This window comes from Pongo abelii, chromosome 15, assembly GCF_028885655.2.
Source record: "Pongo abelii isolate AG06213 chromosome 15, NHGRI_mPonAbe1-v2.0_pri, whole genome shotgun sequence".
Lineage (NCBI taxonomy): Eukaryota > Metazoa > Chordata > Mammalia > Primates > Hominidae > Pongo > Pongo abelii.
Genome location: NC_072000.2, coordinates 71,596,789 through 71,624,575, shown reverse-complemented (window position 1 = coordinate 71,624,575; position 27,787 = coordinate 71,596,789). Strand labels below are relative to the sequence as shown.

The 27,787-nt window shown below is 47.3% G+C and overlaps 1 protein-coding gene across 1 annotated transcript; it reads left to right on the top strand.

The window, feature by feature from the left end:
• Positions 1 to 27,787, top strand: PLEK2 (pleckstrin 2). Its single transcript, XM_002824859.4, has 9 exons — positions 1 to 170; positions 13,434 to 13,598; positions 19,194 to 19,375; positions 21,566 to 21,657; positions 21,949 to 22,136; positions 22,370 to 22,471; positions 24,030 to 24,113; positions 26,471 to 26,549; positions 27,317 to 27,787. The coding sequence occupies exons 1-9, from the start codon at positions 129 to 131 to the stop codon at positions 27,442 to 27,444; spliced, it is 1,062 nt and encodes a 353-aa protein (XP_002824905.2). The 5' UTR covers positions 1 to 128; the 3' UTR covers positions 27,445 to 27,787.

Here is a 27,787-nt window from a genome sequence, read left to right as displayed (position 1 = left end):
CCGCGTCGGAGCTGCTTCCTGGGCGCCGTGGGCGCGGACTGCGCGGACTGCGCGGGCTGCGCGGGTGCCGAGAAGCGCGAGGCGCGGGGAAGGCGCACCTGGGGTGGCCCTGGCGTGCGGGCGGCGACATGGAGAACGGCGTGCTCAAGGAGGGCTTCCTGGTCAAGAGGGTGAGTGCGCGTCGAGCCTCGGGACATTGCCCGGGTGGGGCCCCGCCGACGCGGCTCCCTAGAGCGGGGCCAGACGCGCGCGCCGGAACGGGCATGCTCTGGTTCCCATCCCCAACCCCCATGGTGGGACCGGGCTGCCTGTGGCCCTGATGGGCAGAGCTGCATGTCCGAGGAGACGCGGGGTGAGCGGTGGCTCCGCGCACAGGCAAGGAGGAGAATCCCACTTGGTTAGCGCAGTATGGAGTCGGGGCAGGGGTACTGAAGCGTGTGTCTTCATTAAAACTTGTTAAAATATTATGAATGGTATGATATTTAAATAAAATTTACTAAGATAATATAGGCGTGCTCTGTAATTTACAACCTGTGAAGAAGGAGGAATGCTACTATGTGTCTTAAGCACTTACTGTTGGCCAGCCCTGGACATTGTCTCATGTCATCCTCCCAGCAGCCCTGCGGGGTCAGTGGTACCTAACTGCCCTCGTTTCATCAAGCGGGAAAACGAAGCCCAGAGGAGTTAGGGAACTTGATCTGGGTGGTGAAGGCAGTGGGTGGTGGAGCCAGGATCGGGATCAGACCCACTCAGGTTGACCCAAACCTTTTCCTGCCTCCCCAGTGCCATACACGGTGGGTACTGACATCACTCTATTACAGATGGGGAAACTGAGGACCAGAAAGATGAAGTAGCTTGCCCAGAGCTCCAGAGCCAGTAATAGCTGGGACAGGAACTGCATGTTCTGACCTTCCCTCCTCAGTCCTTCCCCACACCCCAGGTGGCCCAGGGCAAACAGGAGTGCAAACAAAAACTTGGTGCCTGGGATTACGGTAGAAGATGAACAAAAGAGCAGCTGCAAAAGGAAGTTTGTTATTTCAAAATTTTTTCCTGATTTGACCTTTTTTTTTTTTTTTTTTTTTGAGATGGGGTCACCCAGGCTGGAGTGCAGGGGCACAATCCTGGCTCACCACAGCCTCAACTTCCCAGGCTCAGGTGATCCTCTCACCTCAGCTTCCCGAGTAGCTGGGACTATAGGTGTCCACTACTACACCCAGCTAATTTTTGTATTTTTTTGTGGAGACAGGGTTTTGCCATGTTTCCCAGGCAGGTCTTGAACTCCCGGGTTTAAGTGATCTGCCCACCTTAGCCTCCCAAGGTGCTGGGATAACAGGCGTGAGCCACCACACAGAGCGTGATTTGAACAGTGACATTAGCACTAACCATTTATACTGCTATGATGGCATAGCAAAGAGACATATAAATCCAGGGCTGAGCTTTCTGGTTCTTCTACTGAGTTTTCAGCTTTGGGAGGGGAATGAAGAGGGATGAGGGGCCCTTCCTTTCATTGCCTCCCTGGGTGGCTGGATCAGCCCTAAAGTCTCAGATCACTTTCATCTTCCCCACAAAATGTGTCCACATGATGTTGCACGTTATTTGATACAGGAGAGCGGTGGCTGTTTGCTGTAAACAGTAAGCAAAGAGGGTAGAAGCTGATGCCAGATCAAGGGTCAGACTGGATAGAGCAGTACAAAGCGCCACGCCCACTTGCCACTGTGGCTGAACTGATAGGCTGGTTTCTCGCAGCATGTGGAGGTGGCTGCACCTCAGAGAGACTACACATGGGGAGCTTCCGTCGTCCTAATCTCACATTTAACTGCGGCTTGGGAGGTGGGAGGGAGAGTGAGAGCTGGGCACGGGGCTTTTGGTTGGCACTGTTGATAGCTGGGCCCTGGTAGGGCCTGTGGAGGGATGGAGTTAACATGGAGACAGATCCTTCTGATAGAGCTTTGGGAGTTTTGAGGGCCTTCTCCTGTTCCTGGGGGTTACCTCCCATCATTCCCTATCACCCCCACCACGCCGAGAGTCAGAGGAGGGCTAAGGGCAGATCCACAGAGCTCCCAGGATATCGCCAGGAGAAGAATGAGACTTCTCTTCTGGGTGGCTTGGTTAGGGAATCCAGGGTGCAGAAAATGAGGAGAGTTAACAGATCTGGTCCCCATAAGCCCTTGGAAAAAAACGGGGCTTGGCTGAAATACCTAGAGCTCATTCCAGCCAAACCCAAAGACTGGGATGGAGCCTGACTCTGAGGCAAGCAGAAGTCACACCCCTCCCTGCAGGGTGAAGGATAGGGCCCCAGAACCCTGCTGTGGTCCCAGTCTGCTGAGTAATCCCAACTTTTTCAACCCTCCGTATCCCCTTTCCTCTTAGATGGCAATAGCATTCCCTATGTCCACTGGAGAAGTTGCAGGCTGTGGCAGGGGTATTCCATAGTCTTAGGAGAGTTAAGAGCTCAGAGGTGGGGCAGGGCCTGCGTTGGAAGCCGGAATGCAGAGCAGTCATCACCGGTGAAAGCGAAGCCAGAGACAGGCAGGGACATGATAGAGTTGGCTCTTAATCCCGCCCAGATGAGAAAGAAGCAGAGTTCCAGGCAAAATGCAGGGAGCTCACTGGGCCTGGCTGTCAGGGGAGTGGGGGGAGGGAAGTGGGGGATGAGCCATGAGCAGGAGTGCTTTTCCTGGGAGAAGAGGCAGAAGCACTGCCAGGCATTCCTGCCGGGCTCATATTGTAAATAACATTGCAATGTGAACATGCTCTGGCCTAGAGATTTTATGTGTAGGGCTCTATCCTTTGTTATAAAGCTCTGTAAAAGCTTTATAACAAAGAGTTATTTTTATTTTATTTTGTATTTTTGTAGAGATGAGGTCTCACTCTGTTGCCCAGGCTGGTCTCAAACTCCTGGCTCAAGTGATCCCCCGGCCTCAGCCTCCCAGAGTGCTGAGATTAGAGGTGTGAGTCACCACACCCCCCTGTTATTTATTATTTTGTTTAGAGAGAGTCTCACTCTGTTGCCCAGGCTGGAGTACAGTGGCATCAGCAAGGCTCACTGCAGCCTTGGCCTCCCAGGCTCAAGCAATCCTTCTGCCTCAGCCTCCCTAGTAGCTGGGACTACAGGTACATGTTACCACACCCAGCTAATGTTTCGTTTTTTGCTTTTTTATTTATTTATTTATTTTTTTTTTATAGCGACAAGGTCTCACCATGTTGCCCAGGCTGGTCTTGAACTCCTGGGCTCAAGCGATCCTCCCACCTTAGCCTCTCTAAGTGCTGGGATTATAGGCGCCTGGCCAATAAAGGATCATTTATGTGGTGAAAAAACTGAAAACTACCTGTCTGTCCCCACCAAATGACTAATTAAATTATGGTTATGCAGATGTTGAATATGTTTATAGTATTAAAATCCAAAGAGTAAAGTGATAAAATGTATGAGTAAAGAAAATATATGCGTAGAAGAAAAAGACCAGAAGGAGTTCTGGAGGCTAGAGGTGCAAAATCAAGGTGTTGCCAGGGCCATGCTGCCTCTGAAACTTGTGGAGGAGGATCCTTCCTAGCTTCTGGTGTTTGCAGGCAACCCTTGGCATTCCCTGGCTTCTAAATACTTCACTGCAACCACTGTCTCTGTTGTCACGTGACCACCCTCTCCCTATGTGTCTCTTAGTAACCAAATTTTCCTCTTCCTATAAGGACACCAGTCATATTGGATTAGTGCCCATTCTAGTCTAGGGTGACTTCATTTTAACTTGATTACATCTGCAAAGACCCTGTTTCCAAATAACATCACACTTACAGGTCCAGAGGTTAGGACTTCAACATATCTTTTTTGGGGAAATACAATTCAACCCATAGCAAGTACCATCCCATCTTTGTTTTTCTTTTTTTATTTTATTTTATTTATTTATTTTGAGACCGAGTTTTGCTCTTGTTGCCCAGGCTGGAGTGCAATGGTGCAATCTCGGCTCACTGCAACCTCTGCCTCCCAGGTTCAAGTGATTCTCATGCCTCAGCCTCCTGAGTAGCTGGGATCACAGGCATGTGCCACCACGCCCGGTTAATTTTGTGTTTTTAGTAGAGACAGGGTTTCTCCGTGTTGGTCAGGCTGGTCTTGAACTCCCGACCTCAGGTGATCCACCCACCTGGCCTCCCAAAGTGCTGGGATTACAGGCGTGAGCCACCATGCCCGGCCCTCTATTTTATTTTATTTTCAAGAGACAGTGTCTCACTATGGTACCCAGGCTGGAGCACAGGGACTGTTCACAGGCATGATCATAGTGCATTGCAATGTTGAGCTCTTGCGCTCAAGCGAACTTCCTGGCTCAGCCTCCCAAGTAGCTGGGATTACAAGTACACACCACTGGGCCCAGCTGGCATCTCTGCTTTTCTCAGGGTTATAGAGCCTTGGGCAAGACCTTTCTGTGCCTCTGTTTCCTTATCTTTAAAGTTAGGGGTCTGCTGGGTGTGGTGGCTCACACTTGTAATCCCAACAATGTGGGAGGCCAAAGTGGGAGGATTGCTTGAGGCCAGGAGTTCGAGAGCAGCCTAGGCAACAAAATGAGACCTCATCTCTACAAAAAATAAAATAATTAGCCAGTCATGGTGGTACGCGCTTGTAGTCCCAGCTGCTTGGGAGGCTGAGGTGGGAGAATTGCTTGAGCCCAGGGGTTTGAGGCTGCAGTGAGCTATGATCATGCCACTGCACTCCAGCCTCGGCAACCAAATGAGACCCTGCCTTGAAAACATTTTTTTTTTTTAATTTAAAAAAATAAGGTTAGGGGCCGGGCATGGTGGCTCATGCCTGTAATCCCAGCATTTTAGGAGGCCGAGGCGGGCAGATCACGAGGTCAGGAGTTCGAGACCAGCCTGGCCAACGTAGTGAAACCCCATCTCTACTAAAAATACAAAAAATTAGCCAGGTGTGGTGGCGGGTGCCTCTAATCCCAGCTACTCGGGAGGCTGAGGCAGGAGAATTGCTTGAATCCAGGAGGTGGAGGTTGCAGTGAGCTGAGATCGTGCCACTGCACTCCAGCCCGGGCGACAGTGCGAGACTCCGTCTCAAAAAAAGTAATAGTAATAAGGTTAAGGAATAGAGGAGCCTTTTTCCTAGGGTCTCTCCAGCTGTGACATTCTGTGTCTCGTAAGCCCATCCCTGAGGTGCCATTCCAGCTTATGGGCCCCTCGTCCTTCCCTCCAAAAGGGATCCAGGGAACTCCAAGCACCCTCTGCTTCAGCTGGCCTCTGGCTCTAGCCAGCTGATTACAGACAAGAAACCTAAGAGAGAGGCTACTCTCTGCCCAGGGACAAGTGTCCAGGTAGAGGGAGGCCTGGGTTCTTCTTCAGCATACCATTGTGTTATTGGCAACCTCCTCCTCCTGGGTTCAAGTGATTCTTGTGCCTCAGCCTCCTGAGTAGCTGGGACTACAGGTACCCACCACCACGCCCAGCTAATTTTTGAATTTTTAGTAGAGACGGGGTTTCACCATGTTGGCCAGGTTGGTCTCAAACTCCTGATTTTAAGTGATCTACCCGCCCACAGCCTACCAAAGTGCTGGGATTACAGGTGTGAGCCACCGCACCTGGCCAAGCATCTTAAAACAACAAGATTTGTCATCTCACTGTTTCTGACGGTCAGATATCCAGTAACAGCGTAGCTTCAAGACTGGCTCAGGGTCTCTCATGAGGCTGCAGCCAAGAGTGACAGTCACTTGAAGGCTTGACTGGCTGTAGGGTCCAATTCTGAGCTCACCTACATGGCTGTTGGCTGGAGGCCTCGGCTCCTCACCTGTCAATCGGGCTGCTTAGGCTATGGCAGCTAGCTTTTGTCACAGCAAATAATCAGAGAGAGGGAGAGAGAGAGGCAGAGGGAGAAAGAGAGAGAATGCCAATAAGAAGCCTCAGAAGACCTTTATAACCTAATGTCAGAATTGGGATACCATCACTCTGCCATTTGCCATACACACCAACTCTAGTAAAATGTGGAAAGGGACTATGCAAGGGTGTGAACACCAGAAGGAGGGGATCACTGAGGCCACGCCAGTCATCTGTCCTGGAACTTTTTATACTGGGTGGGGTAGGTGTCTGTCTTCCCCACTGGATTAGGACAGAGTCTTGTTCATCTTTGCCTTGGTGCCATATTATTAATCATTGATTATTAAATGAATGAATGAATGATTTCCCTAATCATCTCATCAGGATTTTTGTGTATTTAAATTTAAATTCATTTTTTCATGATAAAAATAGTATGTTCGTATTAGTAAACAAACTAAAACAGTACTCAAGGAAATGAAAATTAAAATAAGTTTCTATTCTTTTTTTTTTTTTTTTTTTTTGAGGTGGACTCTCACTCTGTCGCCCAGGCTGGAGCTCAATCTTGGCTCACTGCAACCTCCACTTCCAGGATTCAAGCAATTCTCCTGCCTCAGCCTCCTGAGTAGCTGGGATTACAGGCGCCTGCCACCACACCTGGCTAATTTTGTATTTTTAGTAGAGACGGGGTTTCGCCATGTTGGCCACGGTGGTCTTGAACTTCTGACCTCAGGTGACCCACCTACTTTGGCCTCCCAAAGTTCTGGGATTACAGGTGTGAGCCACCGCACCTGGCCACCATTCTTATTACTCTGTATCCACTCTTACTCCTTAGAGGTGACCATTGTTTACATTTCTGGGGTATCCCTCCAGAAATTTTCTAAACTACAAGAAATACTTAAGTATTAGAAATACTTACGTACTATATATATTTTTTCTGAGATGGGATCTCACTCTGTTGCCCAGGATGGAGTTCATTGGTGTGATCATAGCTTACTGCAGCCTTGACCACCCAGGCTCAAATGACCCTGCCACCTCAGCCTCCTGAGTGGCTGGGACCACAGGTGCATGTCACCACACCTGACTAATTTTTTTTATTATTTGTAGAGACTAGGTCTTGCTATGTTGTCCAAGCTGGTCTTGAAGTCCTAGGCTTAAGTGATTCTCCCATCTTAGCATCCCAAAGTGCTGGGATTACAGGTGTGAATCACCACACCCAACTCGAAATTTTACATATTTAGAAGTATTTTCTAAAATACTACTACTAGAGGTTTGTTGTTTAGTTTTGTTTTTGAGACAGGGTCTCACTATGTTGCCCAGGCTGGACTTGAACTTTTAGGCGTGGGCAATCCTCCTGCCTCAGCCTCCTGAGTAGCTGAGACTACAGCTGCATGTGGCTACTAGAGTTTTTTTAGGTATCGTATGAAGTAATATGAGTAAAAGTGCTTTGCTCATGTCAAAGACATTGCCACCTATTCTTGGTGCTTTAGACTGTGGAGTCTGACCTTGAAGGCTGTGCCAGTGGCCTACCATCTCTTAGGATTAGAATTCTTGCACTGCAGCTACACCAGGCACTATGTTGTTATCATATACATTTAGATTATTTTTCATTTTTTCATTATTATAAGCAGTGTTCCTATAAGTGTCAATACATAAAACCTTTTCTATAATCTATATTATTTTCTTTCAAAAATTTTTTTGGCAGTCTCACTGTGTTGCCCAGGCTAGAGTGTGGTAGCGCAATCACAGCTTGTTACAGCCTTGACTTCCCAGGCTCAAGTGATCCTCTCACCTCAGCCTCTTGAGTTGGCTGAGACTACAGGAGTGTGCCACCACACCCAGCTAATTTTTTATTTTTTTGTAGAAATGACTTCTCACTATAATGCCCAGACTGGTCTTGAACTCCTGGGCTCAGGCGATCCTCTCTCCTTGGCCTCCCAAAGTGCTGGGATTATAGGCGTGAGCCACTGCACCCAGCCTCATATTCTAGATTATTTACTTAACAGAGATCCCTAAAGTGGTATTATTGGGTCAAAGGATTTGAACATTTTCATGAGGGCCACCAGCTTCTTTGAATTTCTTGTCTACATAGTACATCTTTTGTCATCAGTTTTTCTCCTCAGACTTCTATCCTTTGCTATCAGTTAGGATTCTCAGTTGCTCACAACACATTCCACTCTAGTGACTTTGAACAGAAGGGATTTCTTGGAGGACATATATAAACTTGAGAATATTTGACAGGACAGAGAATATTTGGCTGGGATGCCATAGAGCCGGGGACCATACAGTCAGACAAAAACACCCACAGTACTAGGTTGGTGTCATTTCTGTTGGAAGATGTTTCTATTGGAAGCATCACTGCTGACTCTGTTTGCCACCTGTCCCTGATGACTCTGAGTCTGGATATCAGAACGATCTGCTCTTTTGCTACTGTCCTTGCCAAAATTTCTTGTTTTCCCATGTTTGTCTACCACCAAACATGCATCAATGCAAAATGGGCAAAAGATTTGAATAGACATTTCTCGAAAGGACATACAAATGGCAAAAAGGTCTACGAAAAAGTGCTCAACACCATTGATTATCAGGGAAATGCAAATCAAAACTACAATGGGATATCATCTCACCCCAGTTAAAATAGCTTTTATCCAAAAGACAGGCAAACACAAATGCTGGTGAGGATATGGAGAAAAGGGAACCCTCCTACACTGTTGGTGAGAATGTAAATTAGTACAACCACTATGCAGAACAATTTAGAGGTTCCTCAAAAAAAATATAAATAGAGCTACCATGTGATCCAGCAATTCCACTGCTGGGTATATACCCAAAAGAAGGGAAATCAGTATATTGAAGAGATATCTGCACACCCATGTTTGTTGCAGCACTGTTTACAATAGCCAAGATTGGAAGCAACCTGTGTCCTCCAACACATGAATGAATAAAGAAAATGTGGTACGTATATATAATGGAATACTATTCAGCCATAAAAAAGAATGAGATCCTGTCATTTGCAACAATGTGGATGGAACTGGAGGTTATTATGTTAAATGAAATAAGCCAGGCACAGAAAGACAAATATCACATGTTCTCACTTATTTGCCGGCTCTAAAAATCAAAACAACTGTACTCATGGACTTAGAGAGTAGAAGGATGGTTACCAGAGGCTGAGAAGGGTGGGTGAGGGGCTGCTGGGGAGGTGGGAATGGTTAATGGGTACAAAAAAATTAATTAGAAAGAATGAGAAAGACCTACTATTTAATAGCACAACAGGGTGACTATAGTCAATAATAACTTAATTGTACATTTTAAAATAACTAAAAGAGTATAATCAGATTGTTTGTAACACAAAGGATAAATGCTTGAGGGGACGGATACCCCATTCTCCATAATGTGATTATTATGCAATGTATGCCTGTATCAAAACATCTCATGTACCCCATGTATATATACTTACTATGTACCCACAAAAATTAAAAATAAAAAAAATTAAAGTAAAAAAATACATCAATGCCCCATGCATGGAATTGACAGAAACTTCCTTAAGTGGAAGGGACTCGGAAATGTAACATTTCGTCCAGGAAAGTATAACATCTCTGTATTTTTGTTGTTATTGTTGTTGTTTGAGATGGACTCTTCCTCTGTCACCCAGGCTGGAGTGCAGTGGCACTGTCATCTTGGCTCACTGCAAACTCCGCCTCCTGAGTGCAAGTGATTCTTCTGCCTCAGCCTCCTGAGTAGCTGGGATTACAGGCATATGCCACCATGCCCAGCTAATTTTTATATTTTTAGCAGAGACGGGGTTTCACCATGTTGGCCAGACTGCTCTCGAACTCCTGACCTCAGGAGTTGGGTGATCCACCCACCTCGGCCTCCCAAAATGTTGGGATTACACCCGTGAGCCACTGCGCCGGCCTGTATTTGTATTTTCTGCCCAATATCTGTTGGTTGCATTTTTCTCCTCTTATATCACTAGTCTCCTTCCTTTCCCTATCATATTAGTTTATGAGGGCTGCTATAACTAAATATCACAGAAGAGGTGGTTGAAACAACTGAGATTTATTTCTCATGGTTCTGCATGTTAGAAGTCCAATATCAAGGTACCAGCAGTTTGGTTTCTTCTAAGGCCTCTCTCTCCTTGGCTTGCAGATGGCACCTCCTCACTGTGTCCTCAGTGGTCTTTCCTCTGTGTGAGCTCTCTGTGTGTCCAAATCTCCTCTTCTTTTTAAAATTATTATTATTGTTGTTTTAGAGACAGGGACTCACTCTGTTGCCCAGGCTGCAGTGTAGTGGCATGATCTTGGTTCACTGTAGCATTAACCTCCTGGGCCCCAGCAATCCTCCCACCTCAGCCTCCCAAGTAGCTCGGACTACAGGCACGTGCCACCACGCCTGGCTAATTTTTATTTATTTGTTTATTTATTTATTTGTTTTTATTAATAGAGATGGGGTTCTCCCTATATTGCTGAGGCTGGCCTCAAACTCCTGGGCTCAAGCAATCCTTCTGCCTCAGCCTCCCAAATTCCTGGGATTACAGGCCTGAGCCACCTCAGCCAACCTAAATCTCCTTTTCTTATACTCTAGTCAGATTGGATTAAGGCCCATCCTAATGACCCCATTTTAATTTAATTCCCTCTTTAAAGGGGATGTATCTCCAAATACATTCCCAGTCTCAGGCACTGGGGCTAGGCATTCAACATACGAATTTTGGAGGCACACAGGCACACAGTTCATCCCATACTATTATTATTATTTTTTTTTAAGAGGCAGAATCTTGCTCTGTCACCCAGGTTGGAGTGCTGTGCTGTGATCATAGCTCACTATAGCCTCAAACTCCTGGGTTTAAATGATTGTCCCTCCTCAGCCTCCCAAGTAGCTGGGACTGCAGATGTGTGCCACCATGCCCAGCTAATTTTTAATTTTTTCTTGTAGAGATGGCATTTCACTATGTTGCCCAGGCTAGTCTCAAACTCCTGGTCTCAAGTGATCCTCCTACCTTGGCCTCCCGAAGTGCCGGGATTACAGGCATGAACCACCGAGCTCAGCCCTAAGATTCTTTTGCCCTCTCCTCTACTCCACCTCCCACCAGTCCACATACCGTTAACTTAATTCTCCACTCCCTTCCATCTACAGCCTTGGGTGCCAGCAGTTTACTGCCTTGGATTCGGAAGCATCCAGATGTCCCAGACCAGTCCTGCTAGTGCTGCCCCAGGACCCCTGCAGTTGGGGTGGGGGGTGGTCATAGGAAATGGGGACCTGAGGCTGGGCTATGTGCAGAGCAGTAGAGAACCCCAATAGCTGAGAAGTCAAAGACATCTTTTTTGTTTCTTTAAACATGTCTGCTTGTGTCAGGTAAAAGTGTCAATGCCCATACTACATGCGGATGTAAGTAAGGAACAAAGTGAAGAGAGCAAAAATGTGCAATTCCACTGGACTGCACGAACCCTCTCATAGAAACAGAGTGATCATCACGTAGCATAATAACACTGGGACATGTTAATAAACTCTTGTCAGATTAGCTGTGTTATAAGTCTTATTTAGTTGTCACAGTAAATTCTGTTTGGGCTCAAGTCAGTGTTCACAAAGCTCAGTTATATGCACAAATAACTTTGGTGCAGACGATTCCTTCTACAACTTTTGACTCTCTAACAGCTCTTAGTACGTGCTGAGTGTGGAATAGAATTATAGCACCAGAGACTGAGAACTAAAAGGGCCTTTGATATGAATCTGTGCTAGGCAAGGAAATGAGTGAGTTGGGGCAACGGACTTTGATTCAGGTAAAGCACCTCTGTCAGTTAGAACCTAGCCCTAAGCTCGGCTTTGGAAATATCCCAGGAAGGTGCTTTTGTGACTGTGTACTAAACTCATTCCTTTCTGATCCCTCGGCAGACATTTCCCCATCCACTGATCTTTCTAGAAATAGGCTCTCCACGTTCACCTGACTATTCTGCCCATTGGCTCTACCACCCACCTGAGAGCCACATAAACTACCCTTGTCTTTATTCCTGCCACCTGAGAACAACCTAAACCACCCTTCTCTTTATTCCTGCCACCTGAGAACCACCTAAGCTACCCTTCTCTTTATTCCTGCCACCTGAGAACCACCTAAACTACCCTTCTTTTTATTCCTGCCAGCTGAGAACCACCTAAACTACCCTTCTCTTTATTCCTGCCACCTGAGAACCACTAAACTACCCTTCTCTTTATTCCTGCCACCTGACAGCCACCTAAACTACCCTTCTCTTTATTCCTGCCAGCTGAGAACCACCTAAACTACCCTTCTCTTTATTCCTGCCACCTGAGAACCACCTAAACTACCCTTCTCTTTATTCCTGCCACGTGAGAACCACCTAAACTACCCTTCTCTTTATTCCTGCCATCTGAGAACCAGCTAAACTACCCTTCTCTTTATGCCTGCCACACCTGGCTAGGTAAGACTGTCAGAGACCTTAGCACTGGGAGACTATAAGTGGCCTCATATTGCCCACATCATTTGACTAGTAATATTCTTTCTAGGAATATATCCAAAGGAAAAAAAACAGATGTGGGTCAAAATTTACATGAAAGGATATTCATTACAGAACAGTGGAAAAAATGGAACAACCTCAGTTACAAACAATAGAAGTTGGCAAGTAAACTATGTATCCACATAATCGTCATTAAAAATGTGTTTTACAGAAATTTAATGGTATGAAAGGATGCTCAGCAAGGCCAAACAAAACAGGGACCGGGCATGGTGGCTCATACATGTAATCCTAGCACTTTGGGAGGCCAAGGTGAGAGGATCACAGAAGCCCAGGAGTTCTTCAAGACCAGCCTAGGGAGTATAGGGAGACCTCGTCTTTACAAAAAAATTTAAAAATTAGCCGGGTGTGGTGGCACACGCTTGTAGTCCCAGCCACTTGGGAAGTAGTTTAGGTGGTTCTCAGGTGGCAGGAATAAAGAGAAGGGTAGTTTAGGTGGTTCTCAGGTAGCAGGAATAAAGAGAAGGGTAGTTTATGTGGCTCTCAGGTGGGTGGTAGAGCCAATGGGCAGAATAGTCAGGTGAACATGGAGAGCCTATTTCTAGAAAGATCAGTGGATGGGGAAATGTCTGCTGAGGGATCAGAAAGGATCCCTTTCTGAGGTGGGAGGATCACTTGAGTCCGGGAAAGGGAGGCTGCAGTGAGCTGAGGTCATGCCACTGTACTCCTGCCTGTCTCTTTTGAGACCTTGTCTATAAAACAAGAACAAAAACAAAAAAAAACTAGAAAATAAAACCATATGTAAAATAATCTTAATTTTTTAAAAAAACCAGAAGGCAAAAACTAAAAGGAAAAAAGACTGGAAGGAAATACAATGTGTTAGCAATAGCTGTCTCCTAGCAGTAGGATTTCAGGTGAGTGATTTTTCTCTTCTTTTTACTTTGTAGTTTCTTTCAAGGTTTATAACCACAGAAATGGCCAAATAGGAACTAGAAGGTCAGTGCCAAAGGTCTTTGCTATGTACTCAAAAGAGATCCAGACACAAATCCTGCTGTCTTCCTTGGAGAGTAATTTCCACAGCACAGTCTGGTTACTTGTGCCACCAGACACCCCCTCCCTGAACACCATATCCTCCCCTTGACCACCTCACCTCAGGGCTTTCTTATTTGTCCATAGGGCCACATTGTCCACAACTGGAAGGCGCGATGGTTCATCCTTCGGCAGAACATGCTTGTGTACTACAAGCTTGAGGGGGGTCGGAGAGTGACCCCTCCCAAGGGCCGGATCCTCCTGGATGGCTGCACCATCACCTGCCCCTGCCTGGAGTATGAAAACCGACCGGTAAGTGACGGCCCCTGCTGTCCAGCTCCTCTCTGTTCCACAGCCTTCCCACCTCTGGCCTCTTTGGGAAAGTGGTGTGGGTAGGAGGAAGAGCTCAGAGTTAGAATTGAAAAACTTGGATTCAAATCCTGGCTCCACCACGTACCAGGTATGTGAGCTTGGACAAGTAGCTAAACCTCTCTGAGCCTTCGTTCCTCATCTGTAAAATGGGATGAAATAATTACCCCTGAGTGTCTCACATGGTTGTGGTGAGGACTATGAAGGTCACAGGGTATTAGGGTACTGTATGGGCTGGGAGGCAGGCGCCACACAAATGTGAGTAATGACTGCTATCGGTCACAGGGTATTAGGGTACTGTATGGGCTGGGAGGCAGGCGCCACACAAATGTGAGTAATGACTGCTATCGGTCACAGGGTATTAGGGTACTGTATGGGCTGGGAGGCAGGCGCCACACAAATGTGAGTAATGACTGCTATCGGTCACAGGGTATTAGGGTACTGTATGGGCTGGGAGGCAGGCGCCACACAAATGTGAGTAATGACTGCTATCGGTCACAGGGTATTAGGGTACTGTATGGGCTGGGAGGCAGGCGCCACACAAATGTGAGTAATGACTGCTATCGGTCACAGGGTATTAGGGTACTGTATGGGCTGGGAGGCAGGCGCCACACAAATGTGAGTAATTACTGCTATCTTGGGGTTCACTACGATGGCTTTCATCCCCTGAGGGGTCTGTGTTCCAGAAGTAAGGGGTGGCTTCAACCCTACTATTAAAAAAGTCTAGGCTGGGTGCGGTGGCTCACACCTGTAATCGCAACACTTTGGGAGGCCGAGATGGGCAGATTGCTTGAGGTGAGAAGTTTGAGACCAGCCTGGCCAACATGGTGAAACCCCATCTCTACTAAAAATACAAAAATTAGCTGAGTGTGGTCACAGCGGCCTGTAATCCCAGCTACTTGGGAGGCTGAGGCAGGAGAATCGCTTGACCCTGGGAGGCAGAGTTTGCAGTGAGCCGAGATCATGCCACTGCACTCCAGCCTGGGTGACGGAATGAGACTCCTCAAAAAAAAAAAAAAGTCTCCCAATAAATTATTTATCAAGGGCCCATCATGTGCCAAGACATTTGCACATGATTGCTACAGCTATCAGGAGCTGCAGAAAACCCTTTATCCCTGAAGAGGAAAAAGATATTTCAGGCTAGGTCAGACAACGCTTCAGGGATAGAGATGTGGGCAAAGATGGAACAAGGAGAGAGGCAGTCATTCTGGACAGGTAGAATGTCTTGAGTAAAAGTAAGAAGAGAATGAATGCAGAGAGGTGGGTGTGGCTTCTGGGGAGAAGGGCCTCCAGTGTGGTCAAAGGGGAATGTTCACCAAAGGAGTGATAAGCGTTTGATTTGGGCCAGATGGAGGTAATGGAGAGCCATTGAAAATTTTGAGTAAGAGCATGGTCTGATGAAAACTCTCTTAGAGGCCAGGCACATTGGCTCACGCCTGTAATCTCAGCACTTTGGGAGGCCAAGGCTGGCAGATCACCTGAGGTCAGGAGTTCAAGACCAGCCTGGCCAACATGGTGAAACCCCGTCTCTACTAAAAACACAAAAATTAGCCAGGCGGGGTGGCGGGCGTCTGTAGTCCCAGCTACTCAAGAGGCTGAGGCAGGAGAATTGCTGGAACCCAGGAGGTGGAGGTCGCAGTGAGCCAAGATCATGCCATTACACTCCAGCCTGGGCGACAGAGCGAGACCCTGTCTCAAAAAGAAAAGAAAACTCTCTTAGAAAGACCAAAATGAAGGCTGGGTGTGGTGGTACACACCTGTGATTCTAGCTGCTCAGGAGGCTGAGGTGGGAGGATCACTCAAGCCCAGGAGTTTGAGACCAGCCTAGGCAACATAGCAAGACTACATCTCAGAAAAACAAAAATGTAGGCTTGGCACAGTGGCTCACGCCTGTAATGCCAGCATTTCAGAAGGCCAAGATGGAAAGACAGCTTGAGCCCAGGAGTTCAAGACCTGCCTGGGCAACATAGTGAGACCCCATCTCTTAAAAAAAAAGAAAAATTGGATGGGCGTGTTGGCAGGTGTTGGTAGTCCCAGCAACTTTGGAGGCTGAGGCAGGAGGATCACTTGTACCCAGGAGTCCAAGACTACAGTGAGCTATGATTGTGCCACTGCACTGTAGCCTGGGTGACAGAGTGAGACTCTGTCTCTGAAAAAAAAAATGTGTAGAAAGAATAAAAGGAAGAACTAGTTTTATTCAGTTACTAATAAGATTTCTAGGTCCATAAAAAGGAATCTTACCATTTTCTTTCTTATGTTTTTCTTCTTTGACTCTCCTATGCTTGCCGTGTTCAGGAGAGAAAAATACTGAAGACAAATGAGGTCAATTAAGGAATCTTCTAAGTATAAGAAAATATTAATGATGGTTCATTCTGGGTGATGGGTTTACTGGCATTTGTTATGTTTACCTCTGTACTCTTCTGTAATTTCAAATTTTTCTCAAATAAAAAACAAAAGGAGCTATTAAAATAATCTAGGCATGAAATAAGGCAAAAAGAAGGGATGAACAGGAGAAAGCATTATGAAAGAAATGTCAACAGAACTTGGTGGCTGACTGGCTGTTGAGGGCAAGGGAAAAGGAGGCATCGAGCATCATTCCAGCCTAGGAGGCTGCACAAATGAAATGTCATTCCATCATTTCCATTGCAAGCTTGGAGGTGTCACTGATTAAAAGTGGGAAGTCAGGCAGGGGTAGCTTTCTGCTGGGGTAGCTGTAGGACCACTGGAGGATGCTGAGCCTGGGAAAAGATGGGCTCTGCATCCTCCTCCTTTTAGCATCTTAAGACCAGACACGGCCAGGTGCAGTGGCTCACGCCTATTATCTCAACACTTTGGGAGCCTGAGGCAAGTGGATTGCTTGAGCCCAGGAGCTCAAGGCTGCAGTGAGCTATGACCATGCCACTTCACTCTAGCCTGGGAGGCAGAGCAAGACCCTAACTCAAAAAAAAAAAAAAAAATTCTACATAAAATTCTCAAATTGTCACCTGCCTGGTTCATGAGTACTTGGGCTAGATCAAGAGGAGCCAATAGATTCCCTAAGAACTAATCATGAAATATATACACACATACTTTTTAAAACTAGAGAACGTGTAAAAAGAGTGCCAGAATTTTACGTGGAATTTTATAGTGTGTCCTAAAATTCTGTTCATTGAAATGGTGAACTGCAGGCTGACAGCATGGGTTCAGGAAGCTGGCTGAACTCTGTTCTTCCACAGTGGTGGTGAGCTCACTGCCAAGCTACTGCTACTGGAGGAGTAGCTCCGTGGTGTGTGTGTGTGTGTTTTTATTTAGATGGAGTCTCACTCTGTCACCCAGGCTGGAGTTCAGTGGCACAATTTTGCACCATGCCCAGCTAATTGTTGTATTTTTAGTAGAGATGGGGTTTCACCATGTTGGCCAGGCTGGTCTTGAACTCCTGACCTCAAGTGATCTTGACCTTGGGAGGCGGAGTTTGCAGTGAGCCGAAATCACGCCACTGCACTCCAGCCTGGATGACAGAATGAGACTCCTCAAAACAAAAAAAAGTCTCCCAATAAATTATTTATCAAGGGCCCATCATGTGCGAAGACATTTGCAAGGCATGGAGGAATCAAGGAAGAAAATGATAAGATTGTTTCTTCATAGAGTTGTTCATTTTATTGGGAAAGCAAGTGGTTAATTGAAAAACATTTGTCATTCCAATGATGCCACAGCTATCAGGAGCTGCAGAGAAACCCTTTATCCCTGAAGAGGAAAAAGATATTTCAGGCTGGGTCAGGCAATGCTTCAGGAATAGAGATGTGGGCAAAGATGGAACAAGTAGAGAGGCAGTCATTCTGGACAGGTAGAATGTCTTGAGTAAAAGTAAGAAGAGAATACATGGAGAGAGGTGGGTGTGGCTTCTGCCTCCCAAAGTGTTGGGATTATAGGAGTGAGCCACTGAGCCCAGCCTGTGGTGTTCTTTAGGACCGTAAGCCAGTCATGTCTTTTTTTTTTTGGAAACAGTCTCTCTCTGTCACCCAGATTAGAGCGCAGTGGCGCGATCTCGGCTCACTGCAACCTCTGCCTCCCGGGTTCAAGCGATTCTTCTGCCTCAGCCTCCTGAGTAGCTGGGACTATAGGTGCCCACCACCACGCCCGGCTAATTTTTGTATTTTTAGTAGAGGTGGGGTTTCACCATATTGGCCAGGCTGGTCTTGAACTCCTGACTTCATGATCCGCCTGCCTCGGCCTCCCAAAATGTTGGGATTACAGGCGTGAGCCACTGCACCCGGCCCAGCCATGTCTGATTCACCATTTAGTTTAGATGAGGGACGTTGACTAAGTTTGTAAGCAAAATAATAAGCCGAGAGAATCCTTTGGAAAATAGATTCAGAATGAAATAAAATGCTTCTGTTTTCCAACCGAAGTGATGGATCCAGCCTACCACCCGACTGATAGTCTCCTATCAATCCCACAATTGATAAAAAAAGAAAACAAAAACCATAAATGTGCACTTAAAAGATAGAGAAGTGGCCTACATGAAAAAGATTCTCTTCTGACAGCACTGAGTGAGTCTACAGTGCCCTGCAGCTGCCCACAGCCAGTGGGCTCAGGCTTCTCCTGGAGCTGCGTGTTCCATTCCATGCACCGTATTTATGAGAATGTTGATCAAGTGTAGAACACTTAGCACAAAATGACCTGGATGGGGTCGGGCGCGGTGGCTCACGCCTGTAATCCCAGCACTTTGGGAGGCCAAGGCAGGCTGATCACCTGAAGTCAGTAGTTCGAGACCAGCCTGGCCAACATGGTGAAACCTCGTCTCTACTAAAAATACAACAATTAGCCAGGTGTGGTGGCGGGTGCCTGTAATCCCAGCTGCTCCGGAGGCTGAGGTGGGAGAATCGCTTGAACCCGGGAGCCGGAGGTTGCAGTGAGCTGAGATTGCGCCATTGTACTCCAGCCTGGGCGACAGAGCAAGACTCCGTCTCAAGAAAAAAACAAAAAACAAAACAAAACAAAACAAAAAAAAAACAAAGCGACCTGGATGGGAAGGAGCTGAAACTATATGCTATGAGAAATGTGTGAAAGACTTGATGCTTAGACACAGGAAAGAGGATGGAAGGGAGCATGACTAACAGTCCATTTGAGGTAGGCATTAATATCCTGTCATTTCCTAATGTGCCCGAGAGTCCACAGCCAAGTGGCAGAGCTGTGGTTTGTGTTCAGATGGGTCTGACTTTAAAGCCTGGGCATTTCCCTCTTCAGTGTAGGGGCTGTCATAGGAGGTGAGTCTTCATCTGTGTGGTTCTAGAAGAGAGAACAGAACTAGTGTGTTCAGGAAGCAGGCCCTACAGTAACTACCTTGTCCACAAGGGAAAGGCTGCAGTGTGAGGCCGTGAGCTTCCTGTCACTGGAGGTGTCCAAGTGAATCTTTAAAGACCACCTGCCGTGTGGCCGAGGGCTCGGGCATTTGGCAGTCACTGTCACCTAGATTCTCCCGGGGCCCCATCATTTTTGCTGCCCGGCGTCCTCTTGCTCTGCCTGAGTGCTGGCCTGACTAGCTCTCTCTTCCCACAGCTCCTCATTAAGCTGAAGACTCAAACATCCACAGAGTACTTCCTGGAGGCCTGTTCTCGAGAGGAGCGGGATGCCTGGGCCTTTGAGATAACCGGGGCTATTCATGCAGGGCAGCCGGGGAAGGTCCAGCAGCTGCACAGCCTGAGAAACTCCTTCAAGCTGCCCCCGCACATCAGCCTGCAGTGAGTGCCCCGCTTGCCGGGCTCTGTGGCAGCCTCTCCTGCCTGTGTTTGGTGGGCAGGGGACCCTGCCCCTTGGGGGGGCTCTGAGCTTGCTGCACAGCCTGGCTGGTGCCACCATGGTGCTTCAGGGCCTTCAGCTGTTCCTGTCCTGTGTATATTATTTTCTCTGCTTGGGAGTGGCCCTACCTAGCTGCCCTATTCCTATGGGATCTGTCGTGGCTCTTGCCACCTCTGCACACCTCCATGACACAAGACCCCCATTCCATTTCAGTCAGGGTGCTCAGGGCTGTGTCACAGCTCCCCCAAAAATCTCGTCTTAGTCTGTTTTCTGTTACTTATAACAGAAAAGCTGAAATTGGGTAACTGATAAGGAGGGATTTATTTCTTATCATTATAGAGGCTGGGAAGTCCAAGGTTGAGGGGCTGCATCTGGTGAGGGCCTTCTTGCTGGTGGGAGCTCTCTGCAGAGTCCTGAGGCGGTGCAGGGCATCACACAGTGAGGGGGCTGAGCATGCTAACATGCTTGCTTCAATCTCTCTTCCTCCTATAAAGCCTCGAGTCCCATTCCCATGATAATTCATTAACTCATTTAACCCATTAATCCATGAATGGATTAATCCATTCACAAGGGCAAAGCCCCCATGACCCAATCACCTCTTAAAGGCATCACCTCTCAATATTGCAACATTGGGGATTTTCAACATGAGTTTTGGGATAAACATTCAAACCACAGCAAATCTCCACCAACCTCCCAGGCAACAGAACTTTTAACACCCATCAAAGATGTATGAATCAATTCCTGGGCTTACAAAAACTCCCCACCAGGCACTGTAATCTTGACTGTACACCTCCTATGGGTCTAGGGAGCTGCTGAACACTGGTGGGTGCAGGGAGGATCAGCTGCAGATAAGGGTGGGTAGGCAGGTGGGTTTAAAGATAGTTCAAAAAGTAGCTGAGGGGATTTGGACTTAATGCAGGGGATCACAGAGAATCACGTGGGCTACTGTGCACTCTTGGGGCTTTTTTGTTTTTCTTTTTTGGGGACAGGGTCTCACGCAGTTGCCCAGGCTGGAGTGCAGTGGCTCGATCATAGCTCACTGCAACCTTGACCTCCTGGGCTCAAGTGATCCTCCCACCTCAGTATCCCAAAGCACTGGGATGACAGGTGTGAGCCACTGTGCCCAGCATACACTCTTGTTTGTATGTTAAAAGTCACACCTCTTTGGTTTTACTACAAAAGCAGTGTGTGTCTGGCATAGAAATATAAGAACATTTAGATAAGAGGAAGAAAAGAAATGTCTGAAAATCCTGCCTCTCAAATTTTGATGCATAACTGAACACCCCGTTCTGTGGTGAGGAGGTATAAACAAACCTACCTGCAAGGGGAGCTGAGAGGCAGGAGAAAGAGGCTGACAAATCCAGTTTCTCACAAAGAGGCATTTAATAGGGACTTACAAACAGAAGTGATGTCCCTGCTGGCCTAGAGACAGTGAATCACCACACTTGTCCTCCAGAAAATATCCTTTATATAGCAAGCTTTTTTGGGAAAATGTGCAGCTAGTCGTGCCTCAGACTTTCTTGTGAAACCTGTGACCGCTGGGGAGGTTAGATAAACATCTTTATGGTGGGTGAGCTGTGCTATGGGAACACCGTGGTATGCAGGAGTCAAACATCCATCATCAGGCCAGGCACGGTGGCTCACACCTGTAATCCCAGTACTTTGGGAGGCCGAGACAGGCGGATCACTTGAGGTCAGGAGTTCGAGACCAGCCTGGTCAACATGGTGAAACCCTGTCTCTACTAAAACTACAAAAATTAGCCGGGCGTGGTGGCACACGCCTGTAATCCCAGCTGCTCCGGAGGTTGAGGCAGGAGAATCACTTGAACCTGGGAGGCGGAGGTCACAGTGAGCCGAGATCGCGCCACTGCACTCCAGCCTGGGTGACGGAGCGAGACTCTGTCTCAAAAAACAAAAAAAAAACAACAAAAAAATCAATCACCATGGCGGCTTCACTTCAAGATGGCATCACTCTTGCCATGCAAAAGGCTGCTTTCCTACACCCCTTTTCTTTGTGATGTGTGTCACACCATTTGCCTCTTGCTTTATACCCTTAGCAGTGACTCAGGACCCTCCCTTATACCTGCCAGCGTGACTAGGGTTCCCTCTCCTTTGCCTTCCCTTCCATGTAGTCGCATTGTGGACAAGATGCACGATAGCAGCACCGGAATCCGTTCAAGCCCCAACATGGAGCAGGGAAGCACCTATAAAAAGACCTTCCTCGGTGAGCCTGTCCCCCAGGGCCGGGCTGGGCAGTCAACCTGGGACATGGTGATGCAGGGCTCAGCTGTGTGCTTGACCACCCTGTATTGAGGTCAGAACTGCCTGCTGGGCAACAGGCTGGCCTGAGATGGCCACGTGTGGGTGTGCAGCCATGGCTCTATGCAGCAGGTGTGGCCTTCAGTCTGCTCTTGGGTAGAGCCCTGACACTGCCCAGAGGGCCGAGGTCATTGGCCACACACCCCAAGGACGCTGGTCCATCACCCATCGCCTGACTGGTGCTGCCCTTGGCCAGGCTCCTCCCTGGTGGACTGGCTCATCTCCAACAGCTTCACAGCCAGCCGTCTGGAGGCGGTGACCCTGGCCTCCATGCTCATGGAGGAGAACTTCCTCAGGCCTGTGGGTGTCCGAAGCATGGGAGCCATTCGCTCTGGGGATCTGGCCGAGCAGTTCCTGGATGACTCCACAGCCCTGTATACTTTTGTAAGTTGGGGAGTGGGTTCTTCTTGCCACCAGGGCAGAAGTTAAGGAAGACACAACAGAGTGGGGGCCTCCTCCCCCAGTCATGGGAGGAGACCTTGGGCTTGGGGGATGACTTCATCCTGATGCAGAATGAGGTTCCTGTCCTGAGGAATTTCCTTTCCCCTCTGACAGCCGCCATAGCCTGGGCCTGGGTCTTTTCTATAGCAGAGTCCTTGCTCCCTCCTTCCCCCTAGGCTGAGAGCTACAAAAAGAAGATAAACCCCAAGGAAGAAATTAGCCTGAGCACTGTGGAGTTAAGTGGCACGGTGGTGAAACAAGGCTACCTGGCCAAGCAGGTATGGCTGCTATGAGCAGGGAAGAGAGATGAAGAGTTCTCAAGCTTAGGGGAGGGAGCAGTGAGCCCAGAATGGAAGGGAAGGGAAGGGCTGAGGCTGCTGGAGGGCACCAATTACAGCAAAATCTACGAAAGCAAGAGCCCAGCGCCAGCCACCAGGAGCAAGTCAAAGAACAGGCATATGCCCACACTCACACACACATGCGTACCAGACACAAGGGCTGTTCAGGAAAAATGTACTATACACACACACAATTATCACAACATCGAAAAACAACTTCTACACAATTGCCCAGCTTCACATATTTGTCTTGGAGGCTTTTGCTGACTGGCTTGAGGTTTTGCATTTGCTGGCCTTCTGTTCCTTGGGGCGTCCTGGGGTCTCTGCCTTCCCTTGTGAGATTCTGCACACCCCCTTGATACACTTTCTGAGCTAAAAACAATTTTCTCCACCATGTCGGTAGGTTGAAGATCAGATTCTCCACTGGAAGGCTCAGTGTTCAAAGCCTGGCTGTGGCCACTACTCCTAAACCGTGTTTGGGAGAGCAGCTGTGTTGAAACAGAGGCAAGCCATGTCCTGCGGCATTCCTACCTGTGCCTAACAAAAAGGGTATTCTGTGAACAAAATCACCTGTCCTTGGCACAGGAAGTATAGCAGACATTTTACACAGCCTTCGTGTTTGTGTACATATTGTATACCATGTGAATGTTTGTGTCTGCACAGAAGGCACGTACACGGTTCGGCACCACTCCTATCGTTACTTGGATCATGTGCTGTTGCTGTCACCTGCTTCCTGCATATCAGGATCCTCATCTGCTCTTAGATTCATATCATCCCCACTGCTGCCTGTCTATGCCAGGGCCCTGCTTCTGCTGGGCCTGATAGGAGTCCTTCCCGAGGGGAGGAAGAGAGGCCCCTAGGGAGCTTGAAGAGGGTGTGGGAGGGACTCTGAGGGTGTTCCTGACTAGGAGGGCTAAGGTTTGTGATCTAACCTTAGCCCTCCTGGTCAGTGAGGCCAAAAAAAGTCACACACATGTCAGCTTCTTACACATTTAGATTTTATCATATAATTGATGGTTTCTTGTTTTTTTCCCTAATGCACAATGTGAAAGTGGTTTTACTGTACATGTGGGCACACATGCAGACTGACAAATATACCCGTAGCTTAAGGTTTGTTTTTGGACTGACTTGGCCCTTAGCTGGTGCCCTTGGGTTCAAGTTTGCCTGTGTGCTCCCAGCCCAGCTGACACCTGCTGCCTCCCTGTCCTCCTTTATGCCCTGAGTATTGTGTGTCCCCTTTCCTTCTGCATGGACTCTTTGGCTCTGCCAACTTGACTTAAGGTGATGGCGTTTTTGCTACAGTGTCATTGAGTGGGGGTGTTGGCAGGGAGGTCTGTGACATGTCATTGCTATCCTCAGGTTTCCTGCGGACTGGTTTTAGAATGTAGTCCCATTGGAGCGGGCTGGCTTGTTGGGGGTTTGGCATTACATGCATAGATGCAGGAGAGAGGGACATGCAGCTATCACCAATGAGCTTTGAACCATTTCTTTGCCTCAGGGGCACAAGAGGAAAAACTGGAAGGTGCGTCGCTTTGTTCTAAGGAAGGATCCAGCTTTCCTGCATTACTACGACCCTTCCAAAGTGAGTGCGCATGCTGGCTCCATGCTGGTCCCATGTTGTGATGCCCCTAGACATTCCTCTGCTGGCACAGCGGGAAGCTGGCTGGACATCCTGCCTTCCCCTGGCACCCGCTGTAACGTCTGCTGCACCATGCCTTTCCTTCCACAGTCCAAGCTGCTCTGCCCTGTCATCACATAGGTGCCTGCTTCTTGAGCAGTTTCTTCTATGCCTAATCCCCCACTTTTCCATGGGAGGGCATCTTTATCATTTTCAGAGGAAAAGCATCTTTTGGTCTTCCCCAAAGCCTCCTTTGTGAGTAGGGAGGATGAGGTAGGCTGACAGAGACTCCTACTGGCACTTCCCAGCCTCTCCACACTTTCCATTCAAAGATCCCATTAATTCTGCCTCCCTCCACTTTTCTCCACCCATGTTTTGAAAAGTTTCTGTCACCATATAATATTTAAGCCATAATTTACTAATTTGCTTTTTAAAAAACTTTGATGGCAAATTAAAAAAAAAATCATTTTTCTGTTTCTGATACTAGATATTACCACATGCTGAGTAGATCTAATTCCAGTCAAAAGCAAAGAAAAAGGGCCCTTTAGTTAGCTGTTCAGCCTTGTCTTGGGTGATGTATGACTTTCATTAGTTTTTGTTGAAACAGTGAAGAGTGGGCAGTTCCTTCCTCACCGAGCTTCAATCGGGAACCCCCGCCTGGACCCAGCTAGGCCACAGGAGGGCCCAGGGCCAGGCAGGGATGTGGCAGGAGGAGCTTCCAAAAAGCTCCAGTTGACCTCTCTGTGGGTCATGGTGGCCTGGCTACAGGATGGAGTTCAAACTCCTTCCTTCCTGGCTACCTCAAATCCTGTTTGAAGCAAGGAAAAAATAAACAAATGAAAAAACACTTTAGTTTTGTATTTAACTCTCACCATGGTCTAGCCTAACTTACTTTCTTTGTGCCCCTGATGAGTCTGCTGTCTCGGCTTTTAAAATAGGAAACTGAGAAAATATATATACACATATACGTGCCTATACATACCTATCTATAAATACATATACATGTAAATATACATATATACATATATATGTACACACACACAAATGCTCACATACGTACATAGATGGAAACAGTGCAAAAGAGATTATTCAAAGCAAGTGTGCAAAGGAAATGAAAGAATTGCCAAATTTCTGGGCTGCAGGTACAAGATAAGGAACCATCTCAAAGGCATTCTGCAATTAATTTGTTCCGCACTTTACTCCCACTCCTCCTCCTGTTAAGGCTGAATGCCCCTCTCCTGTCCCGGGGACCTACTCTCCTATCCAGGCCCAATTCAAGTCTCCTGTCCTCCCTGAGACTGCCCTTGAACCCTCCAGGCTGGGGCAGATCCCTTCCTTCTCTGAACTTTCCTCCTGTTGGCATTTAGTAGTAGAAATATTTCCAGTATTTTATTTAACCATTTTATTTTTTGCCCTACCTCTTGCTGGGACCAACATGGAGTATGAAGTTGACTATTGATTAATTGAAGGGCTTCTAGGGCCTGAAGCACGTGGTGTGTAAAATTGCCCTGAATCATCCAGGGATACCACCAATCGCGGTTTTGTATCACACGAAGTTTCATGCTAGGCACATGCTAGACTTGTGTAACGATGTCCTATGCGCAGGAATCTATCAACTTTGCAGAAATGATTACTATAGCTGGGTGCAGTGGCTCATGTCTGTAATCCCAGCACTTTGGGAGGCTGAGGAGGGCAGATCACTTGAGGTCAGGAGTTTGAGACCAGCCTGGCCAACGTGATGAACCCCCACCTCTACCAAAAATACAAAATTCGCCAGGTGTGGTAGCGTGTGCTTGTAATCCCAGTTCCTCGGGAGACTGAGGCAGGAGAATCGCTTGAACCTGGGAGGCAGAGGTTGCAGTGAGCCGAGATTGTGCCTCTGCACTCCAGCCTGGAAGGCAGAGTGAGACTCCGTCTCAAAAAAAAAAAAAAAAAGAAATGATTACTATAAATATATATTTCTGATTGCTTTGTAAGATGCACACAAGGGTTAAGGAAGCCAGTGAATGTTTTTCCGGGTAGCATATTGGATCAGAGGCTCTGTTTGAGACATCTCCAGGAATGAAAAGCAGATTTGCAAGTCTGTGAGACTTGGTAACTGCAACATTGATGGGCACTACTGCTGCCGGCTGTGAAATGAAGAGGCCCAAGCTTCCTTACTGATGCATGCAGCTTTGGCCATGTGATGTCCAAGTTCAGCTTCATCTCCTATTACAAATGATTTGCACTGACTTCTTTAGCTGGCCTGAGTTGTAAGGGGAGTGCAACTCTTCCCTTTTGTTCATTCACAAATTCCTAATTGGGTCTCCTTTCCTCTGCAGGAAGAGAACAGGCCAGTGGGTGGGTTTTCTCTTCGTGGTTCACTCGTGTCTGCTCTGGAGGATAATGGCGTTCCCACTGGTAAGGTGCAACTTCAGCCCTGGCCTGAAGATCTCAGGGGCCTCCCTCCTGCACCTCAGTAATGTCCCACTAATGAAACGACAGCTTTGGGAGCCGAGCAGGGCTTTCTCCATGAGACAGAGTGGTGTGAGTTTTGAAGTGAATTTCAGAATTGAACAAAGGGTATGTTCTTGGCGTTTTAAGAATACAACTAAGTAATCCTTATGTTAATAATCTTTCCCCTCAGTTTCTGTGCTGATGGCCCATAAGCTTCTGCCTAAAAATAATAGGTGAGGCTTACACAATGCTTTAGGGTTAACAACATACCTTAATATGTATCATAATACTAATTTCACAATAGCCAGCCATAGTAAGAAGATATTATTCCCATCTTACGGCTGTGGAAACTGGGGTTCCAATAAGTTAAACGATTTGAGATCAAACTCCAAATTCTATGCTTGCTTTTAACATAAACATACTGGATTCTTTGATGTAAATGAATTGGTAGATCTATGGCATGCTACCATCTTGAGCATAGGGAGCAGGCAAGAGGGCTTCCAGGAATATCCAGACATAACTATTGGCAGGACTTAGGGCACTGGTGAGGGACAGGGAATGGGAGGAAAAGGGGACCTCATCTGATAGGATTCTCTAACTGTATACCTTTTATTTAATAAATACGTCATTGTATGTTTTTGTCCATGTCTCAGTTGACTTTCTGCTGGTTCAAGGTGAAAGCAGACATGGCTATTCAATCACTGATTTTTTTCCCCCTTTTTTCTGCCTAGGGGTTAAAGGGAATGTCCAGGGAAACCTCTTCAAAGTGATTACTAAGGATGACACACACTATTACATTCAGGCCAGCAGCAAGGCTGAGCGAGCCGAGTGGATTGAAGCTATCAAAAAGCTAACATGACAAGGACCTGAGGGAACTAGGATTCCTCCCTCCTACCAGATGACACAGACAGGAGTTCCTGGAGAATGGGAGTGTGTTGACTTTTGACTTCTTTGTAAGTTTTGTACTGCTTTGGAGAGTGAATGCTGAAGAGTTCCTCAGATTACAAACAGCAGTGGTGCCATTTCCTTCCCCATCTTCATGTTACAAACCTGGAAAGGCTAGAACAGCCATTAGGCGTCAGCATCTTGACTTTTCCCCAGCATCACAAACAGCCATTTCCTCGGGCACCAAAGTAGGTTCCCTTTGTTGGAACAATTACACTGGCCATGCCATAATGTTGAATAAAACTCTCTTCTTATGA

What these genes read in the sequence shown, in the direction of transcription:
- PLEK2 (XM_002824859.4), top strand. Translation starts at nt 129, where the DNA reads ATGGAGAACGGCGTGCTCAAGGAGGGCTTCCTGGTCAAGAGG. An exon ending in CTATAAAAAGACCTTCCTCG is followed by an intron (nt 21,658 to 21,948) that starts GTGAGCCTGTCC and finishes GCCCTTGGCCAG; the next exon opens with GCTCCTCCCTGGTGGACTGG. An exon ending in CCACAGCCCTGTATACTTTT is followed by an intron (nt 22,137 to 22,369) that starts GTAAGTTGGGGA and finishes CCTTCCCCCTAG; the next exon opens with GCTGAGAGCTACAAAAAGAA.